Source organism: Phyllostomus hastatus, unplaced genomic scaffold, assembly GCF_019186645.2.
Source record: "Phyllostomus hastatus isolate PE091 unplaced genomic scaffold, TTU_PhHast_1.1 phas_scaffold_585, whole genome shotgun sequence".
Classification (NCBI taxonomy): domain Eukaryota; kingdom Metazoa; phylum Chordata; class Mammalia; order Chiroptera; family Phyllostomidae; genus Phyllostomus; species Phyllostomus hastatus.
In genome coordinates this window covers 8,623,052-8,639,385 of record NW_025334037.1, presented here as the reverse complement: position 1 = coordinate 8,639,385, position 16,334 = coordinate 8,623,052, and the positions used below count along the sequence as shown (strand labels likewise).

Below are 16,334 nucleotides of genomic sequence, written 5' to 3'. Positions count from 1 at the left end.
TAGTAGGACAATGAATGTACCTGCCTGAGTGTTTTACCTGTGGACCATCCCATGCATCTTACAAACCTGTGTTCTGCTCACTTGTATCTGGGTCAGTTGTGATTTGAGCATTGAATCCTTCATTTCCTTTGGTTTATTTATGTCAGAATTTCTTTAAAGATTAAAAAACTCCCATGTGATTCGATTTTGTTTCTTTCCCCCGATTCCATTCATCAGACAATGTTTCTCATGTTCCAGTGACGTTTGAGACAGATAAGAATGAAACTTTCCTCCCCTTCGGCATTCCATTGTCATTTCGCTCTCCATCTCCTCTTGTGTCCCTTCAGGCTGTCAAGGAAAGGTAAACTAAACAGTCTTGCCATTTAATCCCGTTCAGGTTTTACTTCACTCGTCACCTTAGGTACTTTTGTGCTGAGAATGGAAAAACATTTTAAATGAGAAAAAAGAAAGTCTCTAGGTTATTTCTCATATCACCTGTTGTATGGAGCTGTTCATTTCTTATCACCGTCTTGGGGGATTTAGCTTCCCTCTTTGTTTGAGTAGGTGGAAATTTGAGTTGTTCCAGATGCGTTTTTAAACCCACAGACAGCAAAAGTTTAAAAATCTGATTTTTTTCCTCATTCCTCATGGAGGCAGTTTCCATATATCATTGGTCATTTCTTGATCCTTTCTCAGTTTAGGCTCAGAATTGGAGACTTCAGAACTCTTTCTAGTTACTCCATGGGACCAGGATTGGCATTTGACTCAGAGAGAAAAGACCTTGTACAGCTGCTTAACTGCTTATCTGTCTCACTGGATACAGATTTTGCTTATTAAGAAGGATATGTTGTGACTAGTTGGCAGCTGAGTTTCATGAAGAAATTCTCTGGCCAGGCTGGGGGCAGGTGGTCCCATGGCCTGCTTTACTTAAGTTGACATAAACATTGCAGACACAACTAGAGGGGAAGACTTTTTCTTAGCACCTAATCAAGGCAGTTTAGTAAATGCAGTGAATCCTTATAATTTTGTAAATTTTCTGTGGACTGTATGTGAACTATGTAGTTGGTTAGGGAAGTTGATGTAAGCAGAGTCTTTTTACTAAATTCAAGTGGCCTTCCTGGGACTAATAGGAACATGGAGAACTAGGTACTGAATTTTCCATTTTTGTCAATAATAAGGTTTTTTTCAAATTAGTTTTTTGGTATTTGACTTCCAGTGTTTCTAGCTTTGTGCGTAAAACTACTGAGAAGATTGGCACCCTTCACACAAGCCCTGATCTGAAGGTGAGACAGGAACCCAGGGGCGATGAGCAGCCATGTGAAGAAGATGTGAGCTCAGTCACCTGCCCAAAGGAGGAGGACGTTGAGTAAGCTCCTGTGTATGAAACTGTGTAAATTCTAGAGGCCGCCTCTGTCAGTTTGCAGACAGCCATAGGCCGTTGGAGAAGGCACCTGTGCGACTCTGTTCACTGTCGATTGTTTATGTAGCTCACACACTGGGAATACCACGAATTAAGTGTTGGAAAATTACATCCACACAAACCAAATCTGTTACAACAGATTTTCATGTAGTGCGTCTTCCATCTGTCTGCTGCACAACCTCCTCCCCACCAAATCTCTCCAGACTTTTGGGATGTTAGAGGAGGAGTATTAAATTAAGAGTAAGATGACTGAGGATCTAGGCCTTGTCCTGGCTCTGTTTTGACTAATACATGACTTTGGGTGAGTCATTAATGTTTTCTGGCCAATGACATTGGGAGTCTTGGTGTTGATGGCTTGTCTTGTGCTTTCTTATGACATAGTTGTGTTCTGGCACAGTGTGGAATGTCTTCTCCATCTGGTCTGTGCCTTATCTTATGGTTCAGGGGGTCTGAGCATTATACGCAAGCAAGCTCCAGCATTCATTCAGGTTTGAGAGAGAGACCTATAGGCCCAGTGTATCTGGACGGTCAGATGAAATAGAAGGTGTGTTATCCTCAGAATAACTTAGTGAATCCATATATTTATAGGAAAAGGATAGCAGATATTGTTATGGCATTTAAGACAGGCCTTAATCTGACCTTAACTCACTTTTCCAGCCTCATTTTTAAAAAATATTTTATTGATTTATTTTTAGAGAGGGGGGTGGAGGGAGAGAAACATCAATGTGCAAGAGATGCATCAGTTGGTTGCCTCTCACTCACCCCCAACTAGGGACTCAGCCTGCAACCCAGACATGTGCCCTGACTGGAAATCGAACTGGTGACCTTGCGGTTGGCAGGCGGGCACTCATTCTACTGAGCCACGCCAGCCAGGGTTCCAGCCTCTCTTTTAACTACATCCTTCTAATCACTCTAAATTCCAGCCCTGTCAGGGAGCTGGTATGTACACCTCACTAGCTTTCAATGTGTTGTTTCTTGTACTTGCTGTATTTCTCCCCCATTTTTCCTGACACAAATACCACCTCCTCTGGAAAGCCTCCATCGACTGCCTAGTCAGAACAGTTACTCCCTTTTTTTGTGCTTTCGTAGCACAGTGTTTGTGCTGCTCTTGAGCATTCACCTTATTCTCGTGTATATTGTAGTTAGTTGCTTGCATGCCATGCTTTCTGAGTTGAGCTTACTCATCTTGAGGCCACTGACCATTTTCGTTTACTCATCCGTTTATGTCATGTAACATTAAGTGTAATACCTGCCGGCTAGTAAGCACTTAGAAACATTTGCCTAAGGAAGCTGTAATCCTCTCTAACTCTTTTCACACTTCTCTAGGGAAAAAAAAGAAGTAACTAGTCAACCTCCAGAAGAAGGTAAACTCCAAGAGCTCAAAATAGCAACAGCAGAAGCAATGTGAGTATTTATAAGTGAGAAAGTTTTATAGTGATTGGAAATGACTTCAAGATCATCACTAGCAGTCCTGAGACAATGTGGGGCAGAGGTAGTCTCATCTGGAATTGAAATTCAAGAATTAGTACACAGTTGGTGTTTTTTATATTGTCTTGTTGCCAAAATAATTGTTAAGGAGTAGAAAAGTAACATTTTATTCTAGATAAGCATGTTGTGTTTGTTAGGTTTATTTAGCATGACATAATTTGTTTAAAAAAGACACAGGAAACAAATTTTATACTTGTCTGTCTTGTGTAGGACCAAGCTGCAGGACCCACTGGTTTTATTTGAACCCAAGTCTCTGAGAATGGTTTTACAGGAGTGGCTTCCACAGCTAGAAAAAACATTTGCCACGCAAGACTTCTCAGACGTTTCAGACACTGGCAGCTCATCCATGACGTCGAATGAGGATGTGGTATTGTGTGATGAGTCAAAAAATGGAATATTAGATGAAGATAATGAAAAAGAAAAAGGGGGCTCTTTAGGCAATGAAGAAACCATTGCTCAAATGGCGTGTGAATCTGCAAACAGTCTGAGGGAGCCCTTGGATGACCTTTTTCGAGTATGTTCCCCATGCAGTATAGCAGATGGTCTCCGGAAGGACCTGGCTGAATTGGCAACATTGTGTTTGGAACTGAATGTACTGAATTCTGAGACCCAAAGCACAAATGAACACGTGGACAACACTTTGCAACAGTGCTCTCCTGAAATTCTGGCTTGTCAGTTCCTAAAGAAGTATTTCTTTCTCCTGGACTTGAAGAGGACAAAGGAGAGTATCAAGCTTAGTTACACTAACACTCCTTGTGTTTGGGATACTTTTATTGAAGGATTGAAAGGTAATAATTGGATTGCTTAACAAAGATAGAAGTTAGTATAGAGCACCTTGGCATTTTTGAGTTTAAAATATGAGAATTAAGTAGAGAATCACCTCTGTTTTGGTCAACCTCTATTCTGTTCTTTTTGTATTTTTTTCCACTCAATTTTGTTTTAAGATTTTATTTATTTATTTTTAGAGGGGAAAGGAAGGAGAAAGAGAGGGAGAGAAACATAAAAATGTGGTTGCCTCTTACGTGCCCCCTACTGGGGACTTGGCCTGCAACCCAGGCGCATGCCCTGACTGGGAACTGAACCGGCAACCCTTTGGTTCACAGGCAGACCCTCGATCCACTGAGCCACAACAGCCAGGGCTCCACTTAACTTTTTAATAGCTCTTCAAATATTGGTGTGATTTACAGCTATATTAGAAGAAATTAGTTTTCTTTCTCTCAGGCATATTCAGAAAATGACATAGCAGTGTTGGAGAAGTTGGGGTTAAAGTGAGATTTTTGTAACTGCAGATATATAAAAATGAGAAAATCCCTTGTAACTTACTAATACTGAAATAATATTTACCACTTATTGAACAGTTATTGTCTGCCACATTTTATGCCAAACACTTTACAGGCATTGTTTCATTTTATCCTTACAATAGTCTTCAGAGTAGATGGTGTTATTTCATTTAACAAGTGAGGAAACACACACAGAGAAATTATAATAGTTAAATAGGCTAAACTGCTGCAATATCTCATGAAATACTAAGTCAGATGTTACAGAAGTTTGCTTTCTGCTCATATACTAGTCTAAGACAGATGTTTCAGGTCAGTGGGCAGCTCTCTTTCACGTGGGAATCTAGGGTTCTGAGTTCCCTCCATTTTTCTGAGTTCCGTCCTTCTTTGGGTTTGTGGTTGAGACTGGGTTGTTAGTCCTGGGAAAAGCATATGGGAGGGGCATCTAGGACTCGCATAGGCCTGCCCTGGTAGTGGCTCATATCTCTTCTGTTCATACTCAACTGGTAAGAATTCTTTTTTTAAAAAATATATTTTATTGATTATGCTATTACAGTTGTCCCATTTTTTTCTCCTCTTTATTCTCCTCTCTCACCAGCATTTCCGCCCCCCTTAGTTCATGTCCATGGTTCGTACATATAAGTTCTTTGGCTTCTCCATTTTCTATACTGTTCTTAACCTCCCCTGTTCTATTTTGTACCTATCATTTATGTTTTTTACTCCCTGTACCTTTTTCCCCATTCTCCCCACTTCCCCTGCCCACTGATAACCCTCTATGTGATCTTCATTTCTGTGATTCTTTTCTTGTTCTAGTTTAGTTCATTTTAATTTTTTTTAGGTTCAGTTGTTGATAGTTGTGAGTTGGTTGTCATTTTACTGTTCACATTTTTGATCATCTTCTTTTTCTTAGTTAAGTCCCTTTAACTTTTCATATAAGAAGGGCTTGGTGATGATGAACTCATTTAGGCCGGCCTTATCTGGGAAACACTTTATCTGCCCTTCCATTCTAAATGAAAGCTTTGCTGGACAGAGTATTCTTTTTTTTTTTTTACGAGAAACCAACTTTATTTATTTTTTTTTAATATTTTATTTATTTATTTTTAGGGAGGGAAGGGAGGGAGTGGGAGAGAGAAAGAGAGAGAGACAGAGAGAAAGAGAGAGAGATCAATGTGCGGTTGCTGGGGGTTATGGCCTGCAACCCAGGAATGTACCCTGGCTGGGAATCGAACCTGGGACACTTTGGTTCCCAGCCCGCGCTCAATCCACTGAGCTATGCCAGCCAGGGCGTGGACAGAGTATTCTTGATGTAGGTCCTTGCCTTTCATGACTGCAGATACTTCTTTCTAGCCCCTTCTTGCCTGCAAGGTTTCTCCTTCACACTTGATTGAAGTTCACACTATTTGTCATCCTTGTATGGAAACCAGCTCTCATACCCCAGAGACCACGCATGCCCTTTCCAACTGCATAGGCCCAGGTTTGTAAAGAGGCACATTTCCCTAATTCAACATTCTGCTTGAATAAAAGATGCCGTGTGTCTAATAATTGATTTAGACTTTAAGCACATTTTTCATTCATTACCAAAAGTGGATAATCAGAGGTTGAAATACATTTTATATTACTGATTCTAGGAAAACCCCAGTGCCCCTACTCCATCTTTTGGAACAAAATGGATTATATACACATTCTTTTTTCAAGGGTAATAGACACTTACAGATTTGTTATTTGTTACTTTGTCTTATTTAAAACTTTGAGTATGCTTTGCCTCTCAATTTGATTTTAAGGATTTTTAAAAGTAGAGGTTGTATCTTCTTTTTTTCTTCTCCTACAATGCTTAACAAGCATTGGGCCTTGCACACGGCAGTACGTGAGTATGGTTGTTGAACGAATGTGTTCATGAATTGAATGTTGTTTACAGCTCTAAGACTAAGGGAAACGTGTATGTTTTATCTTTCAGAAATGGCAAGTTCCAGTCCTACATACTTGGAGATGGAAGAAGGAGACCTACCAACCAGATTAAAGTTCGTGGATGACTCAGTCCCTTTTGACAGTCCTTTGTTGATTGCTTATGCTACCCGGTAAGTTGTTGTATATGTCGTTTATATGAACTAAATAAAGCACGTGTGAGGTGGTTTGCTTTCTTTTCTTTTTTTTTTTTTTTTGGTCTTAGTTTCTAAAGTTTTACTCAGTTGCATGTTGGTCAGCTGCCTGTTAGTATATTTATTTTTATTTCTAATAAGTACTTTGATAACATAACCAACTGATATCATCTCATTGAAGTCAGAGATTAATATGTTTTGTTTCTAAATGCAGATTGTATGAGAAGTTCGGGGAATCTGCCCTTCGATCCTTAATCAAGTTTTACCCATCTATTTCACCTTCGGATGTGATGCAGCTTTGTCATCAGCATCCTGCGCAGTTTTTGGCCTACTTAGACAGTCTGGTGAAGTCAAGGCCTGAAGATCAACGGTGAGAAGGCGAAGAAGATTTGCCAATTCCCCTTTCTCCTCATACTGTTTTTGTTTTGTGTGTTTTTTTTTTTGTATAAGCAGTTGTACCATTTTTACTCTCAACTGCCACAGAATTGAGGTATCTAGTCTCCTACAGAAGAGGAGGATTTGGGCAGCTGTGTACATTCTTTGAGGGTTCAAAATACACACCATAAATGGCATATACCACACTCCTCTTCCCTTCTGCTCTTTCTTCCTCTCAGGGGTTTTCGGATCATCAGTATAAAATTAAACCCCTGCTTCAGGGTCCAGGCTAAGTCAAATAAGCCTCCTTGTTGTCTCTGCCAGTGAGTTTATTGCCACCATTTTTATTGATGATAGCCTAGCTTTTTACAGGTGGGTCTCAGTTCTAGCTCTTTGCCTATTTTTAGATGGAGGCCTCATTTCCTATCTCCACATGGCACCTGGGTATTGAGACTGGCTATTCTCCCCTCCTCTGACTGCTTCCCATTTGTCATACTGGCTCATATTTCTCTTTTTATTTTTGGCCCTTTAGTATTTTCCTTATTATCATGGGAATCAACTGTTCATTTAAAAGCTATTAGATTTTCACCAGCTTTTTAGACATTTTGTAGCAGAAAGATTTTTAAGTTATTTCATTCACTAAATTGATCTCTCAGTAACATTTTCCCATTCCCACATTTTCTGTTTCCTTTCTTAGCATAGGGATTAGTGATTTTTCTCCCTACTTTCTCTTAGGCCCTCCTTCCTGGAGTCCCTTCTACAACGAGAATCTGTAAGATTGGATTGGCTGCTTTTGGCAGTGTCCCATGACGCTCCCCCAAGCACAAGCACTATGGATGATGAAGGAAACCCCAGGTATGGAAGTCCTCTTTCTAAGTTGTGCTGTTCCTTTGGAATGGGACTGGTTTATTCACACACAGCACTCTGGGCTGGTTTCAGGAACAGGTCTGGAAGCTACTGAGCCAAGTCTCGGTAGTAATGTGATTAAGTGTACTTCTTGGTGGTTCTGAACAATGTTTAAGTTACAGATCCTATAGCTTGAAACCTGATGATTTCTCTCAGAAAAATGCACATCCATGCAAAATTTTGCATATGATTTCAGAATATAAACTGATCCCCTTTTAAGCTCTTGCATGGACCCACTTTTAAGAGCCCTTGATAATTAAGTGTTAGAAGGGAAAAAATTGTATGTGTATGTGTGTGCTTTTTCTTCCTACAAATAACCTGATTTAGGATTAAAAAAAAATAGAAATCACAAAAAGCTCTCAAAAATATACACTGATACTTAAAATATATCAGAAATGATTCTTGTGTTTTCCTCCAGGAGAAGCTTTAAAAACCCCCAAATGCCTATCTTGCATGCTCAGACAGCAGTCCAGAAGGGCATACAATGGCTCTCTGTGAATGATGGAAATAGAGGCCACTTTCTTTTGTTTTTGATTACCTAAAATGTTTCATTTAAAGAAATAAACAGATATTGCCCTGGCCAGGTGGCTCAATTAGCTAGAGTATCATCTCATACACCAAAAGGTTTGTGGGTTAGATTCCCGCTCAGGGTGCATGCCCAGGTTGTGGGTTCAGGCCCCAGTCAGGCGCACACAGGAGGCAACTGGTCAGTCTTTTGATGTTTCTCCCTCTTTTCCCCCACTTCCCCTCTCTCTAAAATCAATGAGTAGTCCTTGCTGGTGTGGCTCAATTTGATGGATCATCATCCCACAAACCAAAAGGTCGTAGGTTCAATTCCTGGTCAGAGCACATGCCTAGGTTTCAGGTTCAGTCCCCAGTTAGGGCGTGTGTGAGAGGCAACCAATTTATGTTTCTCTTTCATATCAATGTGTCTCTTCTCTTTTTCCCTTCTCTTCTCTCTAAACTCAATAGATATGTCCTTGGGTTAGGATAAGAAAAATAATAATAAAATCAGTAAGTATATCCTTGGGTGAGGATTAAAGAAATAATAATAAAAATAAACAGGTATTTGTTATAGGAAAAACAGTTGTTTTTAATTTTTCGAAAATGAAGTAGAAATCTTTGAAAAATGTAATAATGGAACAAATATAGTTAAACTCTGTTCTTAGCTATTAGATGACTAGTCAGCATTTTGTAGAATTTATTTGCTGTCTAATTTATGGAGTTTTTCATTTCACAGGCCTCATTCACACTTGTTTTCCTGGGGTTATAATCAGCTGATCCTTCATCTAATCAAACTGCCTGCAGATTTTACAACCAAAGAGAAAATGACGGACATCTGCAGGTCTCATGGGTAAGAGAATTTTCTGAGAAGCTGAAGTTAAGATTAGAATCATTTCAGTTACTGTACTTGATCATTTGTGAATTCTCTTTGTTATGGGAAAGTATCTTTTTGTGTTAAGCGATAGTACACAAATTTTTCCTTTTAAATTTGTGCATGTTTTTTCTTTTTGTGGAAGAGACTGGCCCTTGCTAATTTCTCTCTCTCCCCTTCTGCTTAGTTGCTAACCCCAGGAGTGCAGGTGGTATTTAATTAAGCACTAGACTCTTATGTGAGTCATAATAGCTATAGGGTTGTCCGAATAGGGAGGGATGCTCAATAGAATTGCTGGTGAAGGACTCGGGGAGGAGGTAAGGCTTTTTGGAAATAAGCCCTGAAGGTTGGATGGGATTTGTATTTAAAATGAGTCGGAGGAGGGTAGGTAAGGTGAAAGAAATAAGAATAACGGCATGAAAACTGACATTGCTTTTTCTTTTTAATTGTCTTTTAAAATTTTTAAAAAAGATTATTTATTTGTAGAGAAGGGAAGGGAGGGAGAAAGAGAGGAAGAGAAACATCAATATGTAGGTGCCTCTCGCGTGCCCCCTACTGGACACCTGGCCTGCAACCCAGGCATGTGCCCTGACTCAGAATCAAAGCAGCGACCCTTTGGTTCACAGGCCGGTGCTCAATCCACTGAGCCACACCAGCCAGGGCTGACGTTGCTTTTTACCTACACTACATAGTAGTCAGTTATGTATTGCCCAGCACCGCTGTTTTATGGCTCTGCCTGGATTATTAATCTTTTGGAGATAGAGACCTGTTTCTTCTTTTGCCCTCATAATGGCAGGGACTCGGTATGTGTTTATTTGTTGATAATGAGGGTGAGACTAACCAGGTGGTGGGGTGTTGAGATATGGAAGACCTTGAAAACTGGTCAGAAGAATTTAGTCATCAGTAGAGACCCTTTATACTTTTTGATACGAAAATGATGTGATAATAATGGAGCTTTCTAGAGATCATTTTTGGTGTCATACAGGAGAAAGGTTGGAGACGGGAAGGCCAGGTAGGAAGCTGTTGTGGTAATTCATTCTTGACTGAATTGGTGATTAGTAGAGCAGCAAAAGGACCTCATCCAAGGGACATTTTGAAGGATAGGGCAGTGGGACTTATGAAACTGGATATGGCAAATGAAGGAGGAAGAAGAGTCAAGGAGAACTTTCATATTTGGGAAAGAAATACGTATTGAATCTTAATGTATTGAATCTTAACGTTTATAAAGTATGTAAGCTTATATATATCATAATTGGTGCTTGACCTTGAATGTCAGTATTTATCACTAGCCTTTATTCTTTTTTCTTTAACACTCCAGGTCAGGGCTGTCTAACAGAACTTTCTGTGATAATGGAAATAAATAATCTGCACTGTCCAACATAGTTGCCATTAGCCCCATGTGGCCACCGAATACTTGAAACATGGATTGGTCAGCCAAAGAACTGACTTTTAAATTTTATTTAATTTAAATTGAAATGGCCACGTGTATTTAGCGTCTACTGTAATGGATAGCACAGCTCCAGATAAATTCACTGCCTTTTATTCCTTTCTTCAACTTTGGTGTCTTTAAAGTTTCTGGCCTGGATACCTCACTCTCTGTTTGGAGCTGGAGAGGAGAAGGGAAGCCTTCGCCAACATCGTGTATTTGAATGACATGAGCCTGATGGAAGGGGACAATGGTGCGTAAACACTGGTTGGTTACTCTGGGTTGTAGTGTTTTAGAAGTTACTTCAGACCTTTCAGTAAAGAAATTTGGTGAACATGTCAATGACCATGTATATAATTCTAGATAGCTGTCAAAGTTATAGAGTCTTCTTTTTTTTTTATCTGTACCACTTAGTAATTATAAAATCATAAGCATTAACTGCAGGCAAGTTTTCTATTTAATGAATGCCTGTTACATGTTAGGTACTGTGCTAGGTGCTTTTCTGATTACTGTTTACGTGAGATAACAAACCCTTAGTAGTTACTGTTATTTTTATTCTACAGAAGTTATAACTAAGGCCCAGAGAACGGACAGTTATGTAAGCTCCCAAAATCATATAGCTGGTGGAGCTGGTGTTGAGACCCCTGACTGACTGTCTCCAAAGCTTGTGCTCAGCTTTTCTCTATGTCATGTTGATTTTTTATGTAGCCAAAAGTTGGAGATCATTCAGATGAACTTAAAGTGGAGTAGCCATCTGATTCCCCTGAGCTTTTACCACTATTTAGGTACTTTTAAAAAACATTTAGTTTTTATCAATCTAACAGAGATTACATGGCCATCGGGAGGCCAGGACTTGGACACACTGGTACCTGAAGTCCGAGAATCCGTCCTGCACTCAGAGAGATGGCTTTGGTCTGCTTTATCTGTCTCAGGGCAGAGACGCCCCAGCAGGACCTTAGGCCCCTTCGTCCTGCAGTGTGACCTGTGGTCTTTTCCAGCCCTGCGGGCGTGGGGCAGGGACGTAAGAACAGAGCAAAGAAGCCGGTTGACTGGCGAGGGTTAGCTTCAGATGTCACAGCTGTAGCAAAAATACTGAGATCATCGTTGCTTCAGCAGTGAACCAGAGGGCCAGGTGGTTCTGTAGGACTAGAGCTAGAGACGTGCGTACACTTCTGAGCAATAACTAGAAGAACTGAAATATAAATGATTTATATTTTTAAAGTGACATGATGTTTATTATAGGAAAAAATACAAAATTCAGTAAGTATAAAGAAAATATCCTCCCTGCCCAGATAAAAATACTCTTGATATTTTGTTAATGTAAAATAATAATAGCTGTTTTTGCCCGTAGTGTATTAAATGGAGCCTTTTCTTGATACTTTTCTCTCCTAACTCATATTAATCACTCCAAGTTTTATTGATTTTACTGCCAAATACATGTCTTCTATCTCTCTGCTTTTGTTTACTCCACCATCACTCTGGTCCTGGCTACTTGTTTAGACTACTGCCTTACCCTCGTAATTGGTCATCTGCCTTCCATTCTTGCCCATTCTTTAATCTATTTTACTTATAGCAGCCAAAGTGATTCTTTTAAACAAGAATTAGGTCATGTGGCACCCTCTTTGAAACCCCTTATACTGAACTCAGAATCAAATCCACGTTCTTAAGGTAGACTCTTGAGGCCTGGCCTTGTCATCTCGCTCTCACTACTCACTACGGCATTTGTGCACTATAGGCCTGTTTTGGTGTTCCTAGAATTCAAGTTTATTCCTGTGTCAGTACATCCTCCATGTTTCCTTTGCCAGAAATGCAGGCTCCTTCACCCTCCATTCCTGACGTTCCCCACCCCAAGTCTGCGCGTGTGTGGGCCACATCCCGTGCCCCCTGTCTGAGCTCACCTCTCCTCCTCCATCTCTCTGCTTCAGTGTTACTTCCTCACAGCACCCTTCTCAGATTCTCCAGAAACACCTACCATTCTCTCTAACGGTTCTTTGATCTTTTACAGCACTTGTAACTATATAAGTACAGTACATTTATGCATTTGTCTAAATTCTATCTCCTTTACTGTAGGTTTCACAAGAGTTCCTTATTGCATATCCAGAGGGCAGCATAGAATGAATATGCCCTGAGTGAATATTACTAAGTCAGTGAAATATGGAGGTTAATTTTACGGTGTTTCCTTATCATGAACTATTTATTCAGCAGATGTAGAGAAAACCAACTTGGTGTTAGGTGGTGAGATTATATGCTCTAATATTTGTATGTTTCGCTGGGAAATGTCTTCACAGACTGTTTAGACTGTCTCCTGTATGCAGGCAGAGTGCCAAGAGCAGTCAGAGCCAACGTTTCTGTGTTTCTCTGTGCAGGCTGGGTCCCAGAGACTGCGGAGGAATGGAAGCTTCTCCTTCACCTTGTACAGAACAAGAACGCAAAGCCAGTGCCCCAGAAGGCAGCAAATGGGAACTTCAGTGATGGGCCTTCCCCCATCAACGTGGAGAATGTGGCACTGCTCTTAGCTAAGGCCATGGGTCCAGATCGGGCCTGGTCATTGCTGCAGGAATGTGGTCTGACCCTCGAGCTGTCAGAGAGGTTCACCAGAACCTGCGACATCCTAAGGATCGCCGAGAAAAGGCAGAGGTAATAACTGTTTGTCACACCCTCTCCATAGGCACCTGGGAAATGTAGAACCCCAAGATTTTCGAGGTGGACGGGACTAGAGAGATCATCTGGTCCCAGCTCCTCACAGTTGAGAGGACTGAGACTCACCTATTGATTGAGAGAAGCAGCTAAAGAAATATTTTTCCATAGTCGTGAGCAAGACACTGTTTGGATTAATGTGAATGAATACCCAAACCTGAGATGTACTCAATTCTTTAAGAATATTATTGGTACCAAATACGTAATTGTCTCAGTCATGTTCTGGTAAAGTACAGATAGCATTAAATGAGCCATCTTAGCCATTTTTAGGTGCTTGTTTCAGAAGTGCTATGTGTACCCATGTCATTGTGCAGCCTGGTTCCAGAGCTCTTTGCTCTTGCCAAACCCTCTGCCCATGAAACAACAGCTCCTCGTGTCCCCTCCACCCAGCCCTGGGCGACCAGCGTTCTACCACGTCTTTGAGATTTTGAGTATTCTCTGTACCTCATTGAGGTGGAATCATAAAGTATTTGCCTTTTTGTGACTGGTTTATTTCACTTAGTGTAATGGGCTCAAGGTTTATCCATATTGTCCCATGTGTCAAAATTTCTTTCCTTTTTAGGCTGAATAGTGTCCCACTGCATGTGTCCTTTGTTTATCCATCCATCGGTCAGTGGACACTTGGGGTGCTTCTACCTCTTGTCTGTTGTGGGTAACACTCTTGTGAATGTGGCCGTGCAGATGTCTCTGTGAGACCCTGCTCTCAGTTCTTTGGGGAGTATGTACCCAAAAGTGGAATTGCTGGAGCGTATGGTAATTTCATTTCTAATTTTTTGAGGAACTACTATACTGCTTTCCATAGAGATTACACCATTTTATTTCCATACCAACAGTGTACAAGGATTCTAATTTCTCCACATCACTAGTTTTTTGGTGTGTGTGTGTGGTGTTTTTTTATGATAGTTATCCTAACGAGTGTTAGGTGGTATTTCATTGTGGTTCTTAGTTGCATTTCTCCAATGATTGGTGATGTTGCACATCTTAATTTTTTATTTATTTATTTATTTTTTAGAGAGGGAAGGGAGGGAGAAAGAGAGAGAGAGAGAGAGAAACATCAATGTGCGGTTGCTGGGGGCCATGGCCTGCAACCCAGGCATGTGCCCTGACTGGGAATCGAACCTGCGATGCTTTGGTTCGCAGCCCGAGCTCAATCCACTGAGCTATGCCAGCCAGGGCAAGCATCTTTTTAATATGCTTGTTGGCCATTTGTATATCATCTGGGAGAAATAACTATTCAAATCTTTTTGCCTATTTTCAATCAAACTTTTTTTTTTGGTGGTAGTGTTATTGTATGAGTTCTTTATATACTCGTATATTCACCCATTATCAGATAAATGATTTGCAAATATTTTCTCTTATTCTGTAGGACAGTATGCATGTTCACTGTTTTTATTTTTTAAAAATTTCTATTTATTTATTTATTTATTTATTTATTTATTTATTTATTTTTAGAGAGGGGAAGGGAAGGAGAAAGAGGGAGAGTAACATTGATGTGAGAGAGAAACTCTTGCACACCCCCAACTGGGGACCTGGCCCACAACCCAAGCATGTGCCCTGACTGGGAATCAAACCTGTGACCTTTCAGTTTGTAGGCCAGTGCTCAATCTACTGAGCCACACCAGCCAGGCTACATTTTTAAAATATATATAATTTTTACTTTTTAATTTTAAAATTATTTTTCAATCCTTACCCAAGGATTTTTTTTTTAATTGATTTTTACAGAGAGGGGGTTTGAGAGAGAGGATTTGAGAGAGAAACATCAATCAGCTGCCTCCCATATGTGTCCCAACTGGGGATCGAACCCACAATTTTTTGGTGTACAGGATTATGCTCCAACTAACTGAGCCACCTAGCCAGGGTTGATTGTGTCTTTTGCATAGAGTTGTAACCCAACAAACACAGGTCTGGCTGCCCGCTGCTTTGAAAGCCAATAATTGAGAAGCAGGTGCTGATGTAAAAGTGGTTATATTCAGGTGCTGGCAACCGGGAAGATGAGGGGCTGTCATCTCAAAACCCATCTTAACATCTCAGTGTGGGCCAGGATTTTCATTGGGAGGGAGAGGGGAAAGGAGAACAGAGAGGTAGGAGAGAGGCTGTGGGAGTGCAGGCAGTGTTCTTGCTGGTCCTGGTACGGATCTTTAACACCAGCCTCCTGGAGCTGGTCAGTGCCCCCCATATTCCTGCAGTTGGGCTCTCTGCGTCTCCCAAAGTCATGGTCACAGCCCTTTCTTGTACAAACAGGGACTGGAACTGCTCTCACTTGCAGTATGCTTTCAAAGAAACTGTCAGTATGTGAGTTCTTTTTATCAGTGTTAGTACATCTTATTTATTCTAATTCCATGTCATGGTAAGTCAGAGTAGTATAAAGTTTTCATTCCCTGTTACAGAGTCAGTCAGCTTTTTGACTCCTCTAATTATTTGTGGTTTTAAAAGGGTTTTTTTGGTAAAGAATGAACAATGAGAACTAAATTTATTTGTTCCTTTTTTTTTTTTTTTGAATTTCAGAGCCTTGATCCAAAGCATGCTTGAAAAGTGTGATCGGTTTCTCTGGTCTCAGCAGGCCTAGTGGAAGAAGATCGAACGGGGTGTTCTGACATTTTGAGGAGAACGGAATCATGCTCCTGAATCTCCTGAATGCGTGTGTCGTTGAAGGGAAGGCACTGCCCCAAAACCTTGCCACCTTCTTGGGAATACTTTGCCCCGTGTCTGTAACCTCCACATTTGTGGCTTCTCTGTGGCCTCAGTGTTTCTCTACCAAAGGTGACCTTGGAAAGGAATCAGCCCTTGTTTACTGCCATGAAGTGTTCTGGCTTCAGAATGTGAGTGTTCACAGCTCTGCAGTCCTGACTCTGACCAGCAGTGTTACCTCTTCCTTGCTTGGGGGCCAGGGGAGCAGAAGTTTTTCATTGCGGCCACATGGAGACAGATAATGTAACTGACATTACACTATCAGAAGTTGAATTTTTTTTATATCTTGTCTGGGAATTTTTTTTCTTGAGAAATTACTGAAATATGACCAGGTGTAATGGAATTAACACATAAAATAAGTAAAACCAGAAGACTGAATTTAGATATTTAAATGAAATAGCCCCATATTTAAATTGAGCTAATTTAAATATATATTTTTTTCCAGTGTTTGACATTTTCTAACCTTAACCCATATCCAACTGACTAATTCATTACCAGAAGTGTTTTATCTCTAATCTTTCCTGAACAGAGAGCAGTTCAAAGACATCATGCACTTTTAGAAATTATTTTTAAAAGTTACAATAAAGGAAGTCTAAGTACTAATAAA

General features: G+C 40.4%; 1 protein-coding gene across 2 annotated transcripts in view; it reads left to right on the top strand.

The window, feature by feature from the left end:
* The window catches only part of HPS5 (HPS5 biogenesis of lysosomal organelles complex 2 subunit 2), a 38,007-nt gene extending 21,673 nt beyond the window's left edge, over nt 1-16,334 (top strand). Inside the window, exons 13-23 of one of the 2 annotated variants that reach the window (XM_045825277.1) lie at nt 238-340; nt 1,196-1,345; nt 2,726-2,803; nt 3,098-3,675; nt 6,119-6,239; nt 6,475-6,630; nt 7,371-7,490; nt 8,782-8,895; nt 10,489-10,595; nt 12,709-12,979; nt 15,545-16,334. In XM_045825277.1, coding sequence (XP_045681233.1) covers nt 238-340; nt 1,196-1,345; nt 2,726-2,803; nt 3,098-3,675; nt 6,119-6,239; nt 6,475-6,630; nt 7,371-7,490; nt 8,782-8,895; nt 10,489-10,595; nt 12,709-12,979; nt 15,545-15,605 — 1,859 coding nt within the window. In that variant the 3' untranslated portion in view covers nt 15,606-16,334. Of the gene's footprint in view, nt 1-216; nt 341-1,195; nt 1,346-2,725; nt 2,804-3,097; nt 3,676-6,118; nt 6,240-6,474; nt 6,631-7,370; nt 7,491-8,781; nt 8,896-10,488; nt 10,596-12,708; nt 12,980-15,544 lie in introns of both variants that reach the window. The other variant, XM_045825276.1, reaches the window with a different exon arrangement.